General features: G+C 40.4%; 1 protein-coding gene across 3 annotated transcripts in view; it reads left to right on the top strand.

The window, feature by feature from the left end:
* The window catches only part of RNF220 (ring finger protein 220), a 389,522-nt gene that overhangs the window by 259,874 nt on the left and 113,387 nt on the right, over nt 1-16,261 (top strand). For all 3 annotated transcript variants that reach the window (XM_054980446.1, XM_054980445.1, XM_054980444.1), the window contains one exon: nt 8,587-8,682. In XM_054980446.1, the coding sequence (XP_054836421.1) occupies nt 8,587-8,682 (96 nt within the window). The remainder of the gene's footprint in view (nt 1-8,586; nt 8,683-16,261) is intronic.

Raw genomic sequence — 16,261 nt, 5'->3', positions numbered from 1 at the left:
CAGCAGAAGGGCAAAGGCTTTGCTATGCACTCGAGCTGTGTGAAGGGGCTGTGAAATGCTAGAAGGGAAACTTCAGCCCATTATTACCTCTCCAAGTCCAAGCTTGGCTCTGGAAGGCAGTGTCACACACAGGGCTGGGCACAGCAGGCAGGAGGCTCACTGGTACTGCAGGGCTGAACACAGCAGGCAGGAGTTCAGTATTACAGAAGACAGCCAACCAGGGTCCAGGAGTAAGGCCAGGTGTCAGGGTCAGGCTATCAGTCAGAGAGAGAGGGGCAGGCAGAAGAGTAGTCAGTAGGCAGGCCGAGGTCAAAGTCCAAGCAAGCAGTAGAGCAGGGTACACAAACGTCCAAGTAGCAGGGAGTGGCAAGCTGAGTTGCTTCCACGCTTGGTTTCCTCAGCGTCTTCCTTTATTGCTGTCCTAATGAGGGACAGCTGTTGCCTCTCCCTCGAACAGTTCAGCTCGGCATTGTGCTTGCAGACGGCCACTCCTACGCCTCTCCAGGAGCGCTGCCTTATCTCTAAGTTTCCTCCTTTCAGCTGGCCCCAGAGGCTTGGATTTTGCTCTTGCCCTGGGGGAGTCTTTGTCTCTTACAGCCTCTGTGGAGGTTTCTGGCTGTTCCTCATCCCTGACAGTCTCTGCAGAAGCTCCAGGCTGTTCTTGCTGAATTCCCTCTGGAGCAGCAGCAGTGGTTTCTGACTGCTCCTCCTCTCCCATAGCTTCTGCAGGGGCTTCCGACTCTAGAGGAGATCCTGCTGGCCCTTCTTGCTCATCTTCTGAGGAGGACTCTGAGGCACTAGGTAAGGTGGCTAGTCGGGGCTGGGGCTGACTCATGACAGACAGCTCCAGACCATTTCCATTCCTCGCTGCCCTCTGGTTGCAATCCCACACAGTTTTAAGCTGGAGAGGTGAAATTGACATAGCCTTTGGGGAGGTGAAGATGAAATTGACATACTCTCTGAGAAGCTCTCTCTGCCTCTGTTTCCTACACTTGACAACCACACGCTGAGGAGTCTTTTGTAGAGAGACTCTCAGAGTGTACATGATAAAAAGAGTTTCATATGAAGATTATGGAGTTCTGTTTTGGATCCTTGTCCCCTGTGAGAGGATGTGACAGAAAACAGAACAAGCAGTTCAATCCAGAGAAAGATTAATGACTTCAACAGTGTCTTAGACCTGCAAATTTTTTTTGGACTTTTATATGCTTTTAGTTTATACAGAGATTCCTATATGTTATCATTCCTTATGGCACTGCTGGCTAGAGTAACCCTCAGATATGTTTGCAATGGAAATAAACCAATTCAGCATTGTGCTCTGAGCTCATTTTATGTTGTTTGAACGAGTCACTCATGCAACAACACTAAAGTAATACCAGATGTGATTGTTCAGGATTATATAAAGTTGGTATTTCAGAATGTGCAGCTTTGTGAGGAGGATACTTGTGATGAAGAATCTACTGCTTCCTTGGGCAACTCAAAGTTTAATCAATCCCTGCTAAACAAAACTCTACTTTAATTTTTAATTTCAGTTTGTTCAGTTTTTAGCTCCCAGAAATATGTTGTGTTCTACTGTGTTGGATCTGTGTAATACCCAGTGTGTTCTCCCCATGAAGATTCCTACACAATGTAACTGAGCTTTCTCTCTTCTTCAAAGGAGGATTTGTCAAGTTGGGATATATTACAGCAAAAGCAGAAAAGAAAGGAGGTGGCTTCTATGAGCTGAGCAGGGAACATGGTTGCTTGGGAAAAACGGCAGGGGAGGAAAGCGAGGGTAAGAGCAAGGCTCTGAAAGATTGATGGCCTCGTTGCCATTAAGAAAAAAATTAGCCGGTGGCAGCTATCATATTAAAGGGTGAAGAAGCCATGAATTATTTTCTTAAAGATCTTATCGCTTACAATGATAATTTTACCTTCCAAAAGGCCACTTTTAATGAGGCAAGCCAGGCAAAAAGTCATGATTTAATGCCAGATTTTTTTTCCCAAACACATTTTACTGCTTTTTTGTCCATGTTTAAAAAGCACCGGTGACCTTTTTTTTATTTAGCTTGCCCCAGGTGTAATGCTGAGGCTGATCCTCTTAGGGTTTATAACCTCGACAGAGAGTGCCTCTACCCAACAGAAGAATGATTTAAAGGGTGGGCCTAGAAACATGAACCCACACCATCACTTGCGTGTATCCCTTCCTCAGTCTTTCGACAGTGAAATGGTGGCTTGAAATGGAATAATGTTGGGGAAAGGAGCTGTAGCCAAAAAAGATTTGTTCAGGTTTTTTGTTGATATTAAAGATTAGTGTTGGGAAATGAGAGTAGGAATTCAGAGTCCTGCTGCATCATAATTGGGAATCTTAAGAACATAAGAAAAGCCTTCCTGGAGGAGACTAGTGTCCCATCCAGTCCACCAACTTGTTTCAGATAGAGGTTAACCGTTCATCCCAGAGGGCCAACAAACAGGGTGCAAAGGTCAACAAAATCCACAGACTGGGGACCCTTTCTCAGTTCACAATATCAAAATGTTTAATATGTTTTAGCCTGGTTTTGGATTAGACAAAAGGGTGTGTGACTTCAAATTGACTCCCTTTTTTACTTTCTCTGGCACTGCCTCCTAGCACTACTAGTATTCAGAAGTTTTGCTGCCTCTGTATACGGAGGTTCCCTTTACTTGCCATGGCTATTAGCCATTGATAGACCTCTTCTCATTGAATCTGTCTAACCCCATTTTAAAGCCATCTGTGCTCATGGCCATTACAACCAACACTGGCAGTTAAGTCCATGACTTAATTTCTTTTTGAGTAAAGAAGTATTTCCTTTTCTCTGCCCTCAATCTTTGCCCATCAACTTCATTGGGTGCCACCAAGTTCCAGCATAATTAGAGAGAGAGAAAAAGCTCTTTCTGTCTACTTTCTCCATCCCATGCATAATTTTATAAACCTTTATCATGTCCCTCCTTAGACATCTTTTTTCTACACTGCACTGGCTCTGGATGCTTAAAACCAGTTTAAACATATTCCTATGGAGATGTCATGATTTGAACAGTCAGTATGAATGTGGGACAGGTGTGATTGCAATAGCTGGTGGAAAACAGTATCAAGAGACACCTTCCTGGAGATTCAGAAAGGCCTGGTATGCAAGTCAGAGAGCAAAGATATCTGGAGCCCTCACCTGGTCACAAGCTCCGTCAACTCTTTCCTTCCTCCAGACATAGAGGGATGTGCACAGCGAATGACAAAACATCAAATTCCTGGAAGGCAACAAGTTGGGAGTTTGCATCCTTCTTCACTAAATCGTATTAAGTGTTGTTATCAAAAAGTTCCACAGCTTTGATAAAGGGTATAATAGTAATTAGATGATCTTCAGTGGATCTGTTTTGGTGACATTTCATTTCTAATTTCCCTCAATTGGAGCAAAAGTTCTGCTGCCATTGCCTTAGTTCAGCTCAAGAAACAAAGGAGAAATATTGCATCATCTTCCTACGATAGCTTTTTGTAAGGAGTCTTAAACTTCTTTCAAAGGACAAGTGTGATATTTTGCTCTTTTACGGTAGCAAAAGTGTCCTGGAGTTTTGGTGGTATCACCAGGACTAACCACAACCATTCAGATTGGTTGGAAAAAATATAGCTTGGCCTTAAAAAAATATTATGAGTAGTGTCCACCTGTAATTTAATTGAATGTGTACTTTGTCCTTTATTCTAGAGATAGTCACTTTTGAGGATTGATGGTCTGGTGAGTTGTGCAAACACTTTCATTTATTAGACTTCCTTGCATGGAGCAAGTACAGGCTATGTCCTATTTTGCCCTTCTGTCACTATGAAGAAAGAGGTTTTCTGTGGGAAGTATAGAACCTAATTTTAAAGTAGAATCTGCAGAAGTGCCTTCTTTCTGAAGATCTCCATCTTTAAAAAAAAGCTTCAAGAAAACAGACTTCATACAGGATCAGGAACCCAGCCTTCAGGAAAGCCAAATTAGCCTTGCTAGAATAGGCCAGGATGGCATTTTGCTCAGAATCCACAGACGGGGGACGCTTTCTCAGTTTACTATATAAAAATGTTTTTGCCTACTTTTGGATTAGGCAAGAGGGTGTGTGGCTTCAAACTGACTCCCTTTGTTGTTACTTACATGGGGGTAGGATAACAAATTCCCATTTTCTTTAACAATGAACTGTGTTTGGGGGGGAGGCAAAAATTGTAAGTGCTAACTCAGTCTTTTTGTTTTAACCACAACCTGCAACTTGAGACAAGTTTACCATATATTACTCTTACCTCTAATCCCTTACCTAAGCTATGCCTTTCTCTTTCCTCTCTTTTTTCCTCTCCTTCACTCTGTCTATCTGTGTCCCCTTCTTTCACTCCAAAAGATGTTTGTGGAGTCATTGGTGTGAAACACCTTAAGGTAAACCAGTCAGAGCCCCAAAGTGGGAGCACAGCCCGCTGGCTGACAACCAAACACCTAAACTGGCCAAACAGAAAGATGGCCATTTACAGCTGACAGAATTTCTAATTTTAGAGTTTCTGTTCTCTGTCCTCCATCTATGTTCCTGATTGTTCTGCTGACACTGCCTAAATGGAGAAAGTGATTGCTCCACCTTGATGAAATGAGAAACACAACTGAAGTACAGCTTGGGCTAGAGCAGGGGCTTTACTCCATGATACAGTGTTTAACATGCTGCAGAGGTATTTAGAATAGAACTGCTTGCTACAATTTTAAGAGTCAAGTTTATTCATCTAAATGGCAAGCGTATGTAGAAGAGGGTTTGAGATTGACATCTTTGGGATTAGTTTAGCCCTGCATTTTTTCTGGAGGTCGTTGTCATGGTACTCAGGAGGTTTGTTGAACAAATGGGGCCAGCATTCTTCTTGGGACCACACACTAAAAACTAATACATAACGTTTAATTTACTGTCTCCGTAGCAAGCCTAGCCATTTTTCAGATAATAATATTGGATTAGAGCTACTTGCAAGGGCGGATAGAGAGTGGGTGGGGGACAATGAAAGCAATGAGAATCTGTTGCTGAGGATCCGAGTCAGAGTTGATGGCTTGTGTATTTTTATTTTTTTCCACTGGAGCAAATTGAAAAACCAAGTATTTTTTAATGCTTGCCTTGAGATGTTCTGTGCATTTCTGACAACGAAAGAAAGTATGTTGCAAACTGTACTTCCTGCTTCCAAAGTGCTGGTGTGGACCAGTAAGATATAAGGAGCAAGATTCCATTTATTTATGTATATATATTTTTTATTTAGAAAATTTTATGCCATTCTTTTAAAATTATATTTTGCTATCATGGCTCTTTATGACACAAAGATAATTAAATATTTGTAAATTAGGACTTTGACAGGTGTCTCTTTTGTAGGTTGTATGTCCTGAATCTTTGCTTTTGAACTGACTGCTTTCTGTTGAATATTTTTTTCCTGTAATATTGAGCCACCCCTAGGTCTCAAAGGACAAGCACTTCCAACCTTCAAAAACTCAGCCTGAACTATCTTTGTATTTTTAAATGTATGCATGTAGAGCAATTTTGAGCTAATTTGAGTCAGTGAAAATCAGTATACCTAAGTTCAAATGTAAGGTGGCTCTGTGATTTGTGAGGCGCAGCTGTTTAGCTTTTCCACATTATGTATTAGCCAAGAGAAGTCCTAAGGTAGTACAAATTTCTTAGGCAGTAAAAGGAGCTATTATGCATTGGCATACATATATATGCAAATTTAAAATCTCCCTGAGTTTATTTTGCAAAGCTCAAATGGCAAAAAATAAACAGTCCCAAATAAGCTAGTAATACCGCTATGACTATAACAGTGCTGGTGGTGTGTTTGCTGCTGTACAAAATGAACATCCCCAGTAAAAAAGGCATATAATTGACAGCTAGGAATGGAATGGGGACATGTTCAGGTGGTTATCTGAGGGCACTGGAAGAGTGCATAATGTGAGGCTCAGCTTGCTCAGAAAAGATTTTCCTAAAGAAGTGTTCTTGAAGAGGAAATTGGAGGGAATCAGCATGGGTAGAAAGGAATGGACGGCTGATCCAAGTATAGAGAACAGCAAAGTGAAAGGCACAGTTGGGAGGAGATAAACTTCAACTTTAAGGCTAGTTTTATTATACAAACTGTCCAGAGAGCCAGTGTAATATAGTGGTTGGACTAAGATCTGGGAACCCAGATATGAATCCCCACTGTGTCATGGAAGCTCGCTGGGTGACCTGGGACCAGTTACACACACTCAGCCTAACCTACGTCACAGAGTTGTTGTGAGAAAAAAATGGATGAGAAGAGAATGATGTAAGCCTCTTTGGGTCTCCATTGGAGAGAAAAGGCGGGATATACATTTTAAAAGTAAAATGTAAAAAAAAAAAGATCGGGGGGGGGGCAAATAATAAAGATGTGTTAATGTTTTTCTTTGAAATTTCTAGTACTAGCAGTGGTCAGAGACAATCTATTATTAAAAATGACCTGGAGTTGCTTCTGTGACACATGAACATGCTCCAAAATGGCAATTAGGTGATGGGTAGGCGAGGAATAGGTTGGTTTGCTAAAGGCCATCCATCTCCTATGGCTCTGTATGTAGAAAATATATATGATACCAAATTGGTCCCTGACTTTTTATTCTTTCAGAGTGAGCAGAAATCCTGATCACAAGAGATTGTATTATTCATATAACTGACCAGAGCAGTTCTTGTGTTTATTTTTGTTCTTTGTGTTTGTTTATTATTTATTTGTTTATTATTACTGTGTTTATTTGTTATTTATTATTATTATTATATTTTACTTATAATGGATATCCATTTTCTTTTCTGCCATTTCTGTTTTACTGTGTCTTTTATGAAAGTTAGTTAGCATTTCTCCTTCTAAATAGTGTTATATTCTCACTGAATTAATTTCCTTTAAATATTGTCAAAGCATTCTTGTCATTTCCCATAAAACTTTGTTGCATATGGAATTTATAGCTCTCTGCCATCGCTCTGAAGTGTGCAAGGTACTGATAACCTTCACAAATACCAGTAAATTGCTAACTATTTGGCTTTCATAGCCTGCTATAAAAAAAGAGAAACATCTGTGTTATTTGGAGTATTTCAGGATATTAAAGAGGAATCTTATAAATAGGATAATGTTTATTAATGTGCCACTGCTTATAATTACTGAGACGATTTGTACAATTGAATTACTCTTTAGTACCCAGTGTTTCTCTCCACTGCTTGTATATTGCTACTTTTGCATTAGTGAGCAGTTTGAGCTTAGCTTGAGAAAGGCGGACTATAAATAACATAAATTTTGTGGGATTTTAATACATGTTTAGAACCAGGAAGCAGTTAGGGTGATTTTGCCCACCCCACTACTGAACCTTCAGGAAGTAACTATGCAGGTAATAAGTTGGAAATAAATTGATCTTTTTTTCTTTTCTTTTTTTTAATCAAAAAGTAGTTTTTAAACATGGGATTATTGTGGACCTTCATATGTAATTGTATGATTAAAAGGTGCTGCTAACTTTTATGCTAAAGATTTTCTACAGCACTTTCCTTGTCAAAGTGTAGAGATAATGCTGCACACTCTGCCATGACCTCCAACCTTATTAGATTACCATTTCATGTTCATCTGTTACTTTATTAATATTGTTGTTGTCACCATCATTTAAACCTTTCTTACTGAAACTCAAGGCAAATTACAAAATACAAAAATCAATTCAGTTAGATAGCAAAGACCTCAGTAAACAAATACAGTGTGATTTATAGGTATTTGTGTTCACACAAATTCTAGTAGACATGACACTGAAACTGAAGGATATTATACCATGGTGGTTAAGTGGTTGGACTGCAAATTAGCACTCTGGTGGTTCGAATCCCACTACTGCCATGAGCTTAGTAGTGACCTTGGGTAAGCCACTCTTCTCAGCCTCAGCTCTCCAACTTTATTGTGGGGATAATAACAACACTGACTTTGTTCTCCACTCTGTAAGGTAAAGGTACCTTACACTCTGAGTGGGGCACTAATCTGTCTAGAAGAGTGGTATATAAGCACAGTTGTTGTTTCAGATGGTCCTTGCCACCTATTCAACCATCCTAGATTGTTTTTTTTCCTGTTTCAAACTACCTTACATCTCACCTTATTTTGGGCATAATATTTTTGCCCAGTTGGCAATAACTTTTGAGAGAAACAGTGGGTACACAACCTACATGTTGGTACTTCTCTGTTTATGAAAACAGATGGTGTTATTCAAGGAGGGATTCCTATGTGGATCTAACAGAGCTAAATACTACAATGGAGCCTGCTACTAGCTTAAACCAGTAAGTTCAATGAAGGATAGGGGAGGAATATGATCCAGGTGTCTTGTCATATGCAGACAATTGATGAGTCACAAGAATTGTTGTTCCCATCCATACTGAGGTGATGGAGTTGGCACCTGGATAAAGATGTGGCTTTCTGAAAAGCTTCTCTCAAACTAACACAGCATGTGCCTACCTAACCCAGGAACTGTCCCTCTCAGTAGCCTTCTAGAAGAGCATTTATCATTGTTACACCTGTTGCTAGGTTTTTTTATTGATAACAAGTAATACTTTGCATTGTTAACTGCCTCTATGTCTCCCCACTCCCCCTTTTTCCTACAGTCAATTTTGTTGTCAGCCTCAATCAAGCGGGAAGGAGATTCTCCCACAGCATCACCTCACTCTTCAGATGATATCCATCATTCAGACAGATACCAGGTGAGAGAACTACCAGGAGGACTCAGTGGATGACTGGAAGACAAGAGCTGCTAAGTGGCTCTACCTATTATTTCAGTGACACCATGCAAGAGCCTAACTTCAACCCCAACTGTAATATACACACCTCCACAGGTGCAAGGACACAATGCATGTGTCCTTGCACCTGTGGAGCATACTGTAGTGTATAAATGTTAATTTTATTTATTCTTATTTATTTATATCATTTATAGTCCGCCTTTCTCACTGTGACTCAAGGCAGATTACACAGTGTGAGATTAGTACAGTCAATATCAAGGACATTTCTATAAACAATGCCATAGGGTAAATAAACACAAGTTTGCAAAGACATAGCATTAGCAATAATCCAATACAGAGTCGAAGAAATGCTGAAACAGAACATAAGCAATTCTAGGGCTGACATTAGACAACATGAAGCACAGGTAGCTCATAGGAGAAAATATTTAAAACAACAGATAGTACGTAAGGCAAAATAGTGGTGAAGTCTATGGTCCCTGACTCGTTAGCGAAGCATCTGAGACCCCCCTCCCTACAATACAAAAGCCTTTTTGAATAATTCAGTTTTGCATTGTTTGTGGAAAGCCAGGAGCATGGGGGTTCTTCTGACCTTCTCAGGCAGGCCATTCCACAGGGTAAGGGCCACCACAGAGAAAACCTGTGTACAGGCTGCTGTTGATTTTGCTGACGTGCAGGGTGGCACCTGCAAGAGACCCTGTTCAGATGAGAAAAGTTGCCGTGGACAATGTGGTTAATGTGGGCCGTTTGCTCATGTCCTTATCCCAATATGTCCTTTAATGTTTCTTGATGCAGCATGACACTTACGAAGGCACAGTGCAGACTGTTTAGAACTGACAAAGTTAGATGTGAGCATTTTTGCCCTCCAAAGACTTCTGGCCAGATTATTTTATTAGTGATGTTAATAAGTCACAACCTGTGGGACATCATTTTTTTAAAAACTGTATATGCTGTTAAGGAAAACTGCTTTTACAACTGTAACGGGCTCAGGTCTAGCATTGTCAGTTCCAGCAACTGCCGATTTAAATTGGAAATCACTTGGTAATAAATTGGATTCTTTGCATATTCAGCATCCAAAACCAAGTAGAAACTCATTAGCCAAATTAACTCCTTTATTTCCTATTCTACATGCCTGGACCTATTTTTTTATTTAAGTAAAAAACTGACCTTATTGGGACATGGTCACACTCACAACATCTATGCGCATAGGGTACTATAGTGTACTAGTCAGAAAGCAGCAAATGTAAAAATGTGTTAATGAATTATATATGATGTATGGGTAGTTCATTAACTATTGTATGAGCAATTTATGGCCAGACCTGCATTATTTGTATAGTTCAAATTATAAATCATATCTCAGATACAGAAAGTGTTTGCCCTACCTAAATTTCGCAAAGTTCACACTCTTAAAAAATAGCACTTTACTGAATGCTGTCAAATGTAGTTAAGAAGGTTTCTGGCATTACTCTTCTCTGCACAATGAAAGATCCTTGTTTCAGTTTTGTTGGGTTTTCCTGTCAGAAAAGGTGTGTTTCATGAGGGCTCGTGGATTTTTGATGCAAAGGCACAATGGGAATTATAATTTTCTTGTACAGGAAAATGGCACTTTTTATCAGATATTTTATTCTACTCTAGAAATTGTAATCCAAAGCAGTACAAAACAACCCTAGTGTATAATAATATGAGTTTGATTAGGAAAAAACAAAATAAAATTCCCTATAAGAGCCAACCCAACAGGAAAATTCTTCCCTTGACTCCAAGGGATACTAGCTGAGCTCTCTATGTACTGGATGAATGCCCTAATTTTTTTTAAATATATACACATATATATTTACATATATACATACACACACACAGGGATCATTTCGTAGAAAAAGAGCTGTAGGCATTCATTAGCATAACTCATTAGCATATGCCACACCCCTTGACATCACTGGAAATGTGCCATTAGCATAACTGATTTGCATATGCCACACCCCCTGACATCACCTATCCTTGCTGTTTTGGACCCAATCCTGGCCATTCAGGGCCGAAATTGGGCCCAAAATGGCAAAAGGGGGCTGAAAATGGCTGAAAAGGGGCCCAAAATGGTCAGGATCAGGCCGCTGCTGAGTGAGAGAGTGATCCACCACCCATCACAGGCCCGATCCTGGTCATTTCGGGCCCGATCCAGGCCGAAATGAGCCCAAAATGTCCATTTTGGGAATGTTTCGGCCTGGATTGGGCCCCAAACAGCCCAGATCGGGTCGGTGCCAGGCAGGGGAAGGGTCCCCCACCCGGCACCAACCCAATGCAGGTGGTTTCAGCCTCAATCCCAGCGGAAACAGGCCCAAAATGGCCTTTCTGGGCCCGTTTGGACCGAGTTCAGGGCCAAAATAGCCCGGACCAGTGCAGAGGAGGGTTCCCCCACCTGGCACTGACCCGATCCGGGCTGTTTTGGCCCCAATCCAGGCCGAAACAGACCCAGAATCACCAAAAATCAATGGTGTTCTGGCGCGTTCCTGCTTAAAATGTGCCCTGTATGTATGTATATGTGTACACACACTCACACACACACACACTTGTGAATACATTTGTGGTATTCACACTCTGTGGTAAACTGGCATCTATACCTACATTTTATAAGGCATACATAGAGCTGGTTACTCTAATATGTAACATGTGATCACTGTGGGGATGTAACAACCAGATGACAGGTGTGAGTTGCCCATGGGAACTCAATTCTGAAGTGTCCCAATTGGGATCAGGACTGTGGTGTGGAGGAAAAAGGATTTCACCACCACCCCCCGACACGATTTTCCTGACCTGAAATGAAGGGTGCAATGTGTCCATAAATAGAAAAAATAGCACCTCCACATGGCCTTTCAGAGTTGGAAATATGGTGCAAAAGGGAAAGCTGAAGCCCCTTCTCCCCCAATACCATCTTGTCCTAAATTAAAATGCTTCAGAATTGAGTTGGAGCTGTTGACTTGGAGCTGGCTGCAAATCATTGTGGTCATCTCACATTATGTGTAACAATTTGTTCAGGCATATGCTTTATAAAATCCCTTGTAAAATAATTGCAGGATCAGAAGATTGTTTTCCAGCCATTGTGTGTAGCCATCTCCTTGTGAAATGAAATAAGCAATCCTAAGTAAGTTTACTCAGAAGTTAAGTCCAATTTTATTCAGTGGGGCTTATTCCCAGGACAACATTCTTAGGATTGCAGTCTGTGTAGAATAGTACCTAGTTGTACCTATGTGTTTAGCTCAATCAAAGGGTACAGTCATACAAACACTTAGGGGGAGTAAGCCCCATTGAACTCAGCAGAAATAAACATGCCGAGCTGAAAAGTTTGTAGCCTACTGGCTCCACTCAGTGTTTGGAACAAGAATTATCTTGCTGTTTCTTTTACATTGTAGCCCACGACTCCTTAATTCTTGTCCTTTAATAGCACTCTTGTCATTTACAGAACAAGATTCACTGTAGTGTAGTAGTTATAGTGATGGACTAGGATCTGAGAGACCCAGGTTCGATTTCCCACTTTGCCATGGAAACGTGCTGAGTGACCTTAGGCCAGTCACATGCTCTTAGCCTAACCTACCTCACAGGTTTGTTGTGATGGGGAAAACGGAGTAGAGGAGAATGAAATAAGTTGCTTTGAGTGCCCATTGGGAGAAAGGCAGGATATAAATGAAGTAACTTTTAAAAATTGTTTGAAAAGGATCAGTCAGCTGATTTGTCTAAACCAGGTCCTATCTGCCAGCAATATTACAGGGGGGCAGGGGGCGAGCACACAATGTTGGCAGCTAACTGGTTCTGCTGTCTCATGGATAATGGATCAGGCCCAGTTTGTGATAGCAGAAAACAATTTGGACTGTTTAGGCAAACTTGCTAAGAAATATTTGTAACTGGATATTATAATCTGGAGCAAAAATGCACTGAAATCTGTGGTCAGATACTTCACCTGTCTGCCTTTTGTTGAAGGGATATTTGTCAACTCAAACAGTGCTTTTAGCATTTAGAAAATTAAAGGTGGAGTAGCTAGACCAAATATTTCTGACATGAATGCACTGTAAAAGAGTTTGTATTTGGTCTTGCAGAAAAAGACCAGTTTGACTTTACTTAGTCCAGGTTACAAGCCTCAAAATTAATAGCTACCTTTCCCCCTCATTCAGTAATTTATTTTTTTCTATATTCTCCACAGAAACAGGAAACACATTACTACTTATGTTATTTATGTAAACGTTTCCATCAAACATCATGTGGTTCCAGCTATATGTTTAAATGACAATTTTAGAAAAACTACAGCTCAAGCAACATGTGATGCAGGAATTCTGTGACTGGTACTTCCAATGTGTTCTTTGACCCTACAGTTTTGCTGTGGGAGCCCCTGACATGGATTGGATTATGGAATTTCCTTTAACTCTTCCCCACCCGTCCACAACTTACCTAATTGAAAATCCCCCCTGCCCAGCTGCTTTTACCTCTCTTAGAGAAAGAAGATAGGCACAATATAGATTTCTCTCTCTCTCTCTCTCTCTCTCTCTCTTTCTCACACACACACACGGGCGCGCGTGCGCGCACTTTTGGGGTTAAAAGTGGTCCAAGGAGGGCTTTTCAGTTGGGGGAAGGTTGGGGAAGAAATGAATTTAAACCCTCTTTCCCAGCACTAAGTCCTAGTCCCACTGGTTTTCAGGTCCCCAAACCATGTTGTGAGTTCCAGTCATAGAAACATCATCATTTGCAACTGAACCGTAATACAAATATCTTTGTTGAATTAAGTAGAAAATAAAGGGAACAGATTCTGTTGCAATTGAAATCTTTCCCTTTGCATTTGGAGTTCAGACCCTGTAACCCTGTATTGCTTCTAGAGACAGGAAATGAAACTGACAGGGTTTTTTTGAGTGATCCAGTAAAATGCTAAAGGCAGAGTAGTTGAGTTGTGGAAATAGAGGAAAGCAGAGATGCAGGTAGGTAAATGAGATGTTTGAAGTTGCTTTAGCTGCATTAATCTTTTTTTAAAGTAATATAAGGATGGCAGCACAACTTTTGAAAAAGAAAATTTTACCCCATGTCTTTTCTTTCCAGCCTTCTGTTTGAATAGGATTAATGACATGACTGCTTCTTTATAAAAAGGACAGTTCCAGTTAAAGAGTGTGTTCACATCTGTTTATCTAACATAGAAAATCGATTTAGGCCAGATCCTAGACAAAATGGAATACTCCTATTTTTCACCTTAATAAATATGAAATAAGATACTAAGCACTAGACAGTCAGGTCCCACTATTCCAGACCACGGGTTTGGGCAGTTAGTAGATTGTAAGAGTAGCTTTGGGCAGTTAGTAGCTTTGTAAGAGTGCAATTTGCCCACCAAAAAAACCATTAAAAATAGATCTCACCCTCTCTCTAGGTGATTGGATCCCAGAGTGGGATGGAGGCAGGGGAAGGAGCCATTCTCATTCAGCCCACTTACATCCTATCTTTAACAGAGTAGGCTATGGCTGTTTCTAGAAATATACGGGCACACAACCACTTCAACTTCCACAAATATTGTTAGTATTCCATAGTATGATCACTAAAAATTACTGAAGCATTAGCTGGCCTTTATTACACACTTTCATTACACTTTCTTAGGTTTGCACTGGCTAGTTTTTATAAGTCTTGTTCTTCAGTTTTTCAACTCAAATTCTTGCACAAATATTCTTGGATGTGTATTGTCGAAGGCTTTCACGGCCGGAGAACGATGGTTGTTGTGGGTTTTCCGGGCTGTATTGCCGTGGTCTTGGCATTGTAGTTCCTGACGTTTCGCCAGCAGCTGTGGCTGGCATCTTCAGAGGTGTAGCACCAAAAGACAGAGATCTCCCACGAGATCTCTGTCTTTTGGTGCTACACCTCTGAAGATGCCAGCCACAGCTGCTGGCGAAACGTCAGGAACTACAATGCCAAGACCACGGCAATACAGCCCAGAAAACCCACAACCACCATTCTTGGATGTGCTTAAACAGTAGAGTGTGAAGAAATTCCCTGAGGTACCCCCTAAACTCTAAAATACGTTACAGCCTTTTGCACCCAGAAAGACGAAGACTACTAAATTGTGATGTGCCAGGTTCTTGATGGAGTCAGTGAGGGATAGTCTGTTGGCAACTCAAGTGCATCAGATAATGTGGATGAAGCTTCTAAACAAGAGGTTAATAAAACACTCACATAGCAGGCTCAGTGTACTAGAACGAAGCTGCCAGCCAAGACTGCTTGAAACAAGAACTACCCTTTTCACTCTCTCTCCTAAAAAATTCACTAATATATATTTTACTATGATTTTAGCATTCAACCAGTATCTCAATATCTGGGAAATGTTAAGCATTTGATTTGATATAGCAGTTGATTAAGGTGTTTGCAGCATGTCTCTTAAAATCAATGTGGACTTGGCATATAATGTTACTGATTAGAAAAAGTAATAGAGAGCAGAAACTTGAAAAATAATTCCAATAATACTCTTTATCTCACCCTTTCAAAACTAAGTAGCTCATATATCTGCATTATATCTGTCTTAAATATAACTACTGTTGATCCCTATTAACAGTGCAACTCTGAACAAGGATACCCTGAAGTAAATCCTACTTGAGTTCAATGGGATTTATGCCCTAGCAAATGTCCTTAGGTTAGCAGGCTACATTTAGTATCTGTAATCATATGAGACAGACGTTGCCACTAAGATGATTTCCTCACAGAAGTAACGTTATGGAAACTCCTACCTTTGCAGCAACGATAAGGAAGACAAATATAAGAATGAACACCACAAAGATCAATCTCATTCCTTAAATTCTTTTTTTTTCAAATAAAACTATAAACATTGCTGTCCTACTTGATGAACAAATTAGACTTGCAGAAAGAAAACATGAGAGTGTATAGGGTATTGAAATAATTCAGAGGTTTAGAAAAAAACATTTGAAGAAGCTTAAGGAGTTTAAAAGGGTGGGGGGGTTAGCAAGTGAGGCCTCAGGCTGGCAACACTGTTGCACATGTCTGGCTTTAAACACTTGGATAGTCCTGATGGCTTCAGCAAGTTTGTTTATCAGATCAAAGTGAAAGGCTTCCCTGAGTGTTTGCAGGATCTGGTCAGTAGCCTAACAGCCACTCTACAAACTTGTCCTTGCAGCCACTCAGTTCAAAGCCATAAAATCACAAAATAATGCATTTGTCCACTATGATTTTATTCTTGGAAAGATATTTATCTTCACATTGTCTCTGTGGAGAGTGTCTGTGTTCGCCAGAGTTGAATGCTCTCACTGATTCTGTCAAGATTGCTTAAACATAAATGATTACATGATAAAACATATATTTTGCCATTCCAGTTGCTAAAATTATTACAAATAGAGAACTTCAGAAAAGTGCTTTACATAGGGTTTTTTTTTAAAAAAAAGATCCTGCCTGCAAGCTTTCAATAATTTCTTGGATACTCCAGTTATAATACTGTACAAAAAATCTAAAGTCTAGTTTAGTTTATTTGGTGTTTAACCCACCCACCCTGCCCACCACAAGTCGGCTCAGGACAGGGTACAACAGT

The sequence above is a fragment of the Eublepharis macularius genome, chromosome 5, assembly GCF_028583425.1.
Source record: "Eublepharis macularius isolate TG4126 chromosome 5, MPM_Emac_v1.0, whole genome shotgun sequence".
Taxonomy (NCBI): domain Eukaryota; kingdom Metazoa; phylum Chordata; class Lepidosauria; order Squamata; family Eublepharidae; genus Eublepharis; species Eublepharis macularius.
The sequence above is the reverse complement of the archived record's forward strand: the minus strand, read 5'-3'. Positions and strand labels throughout refer to the sequence as shown.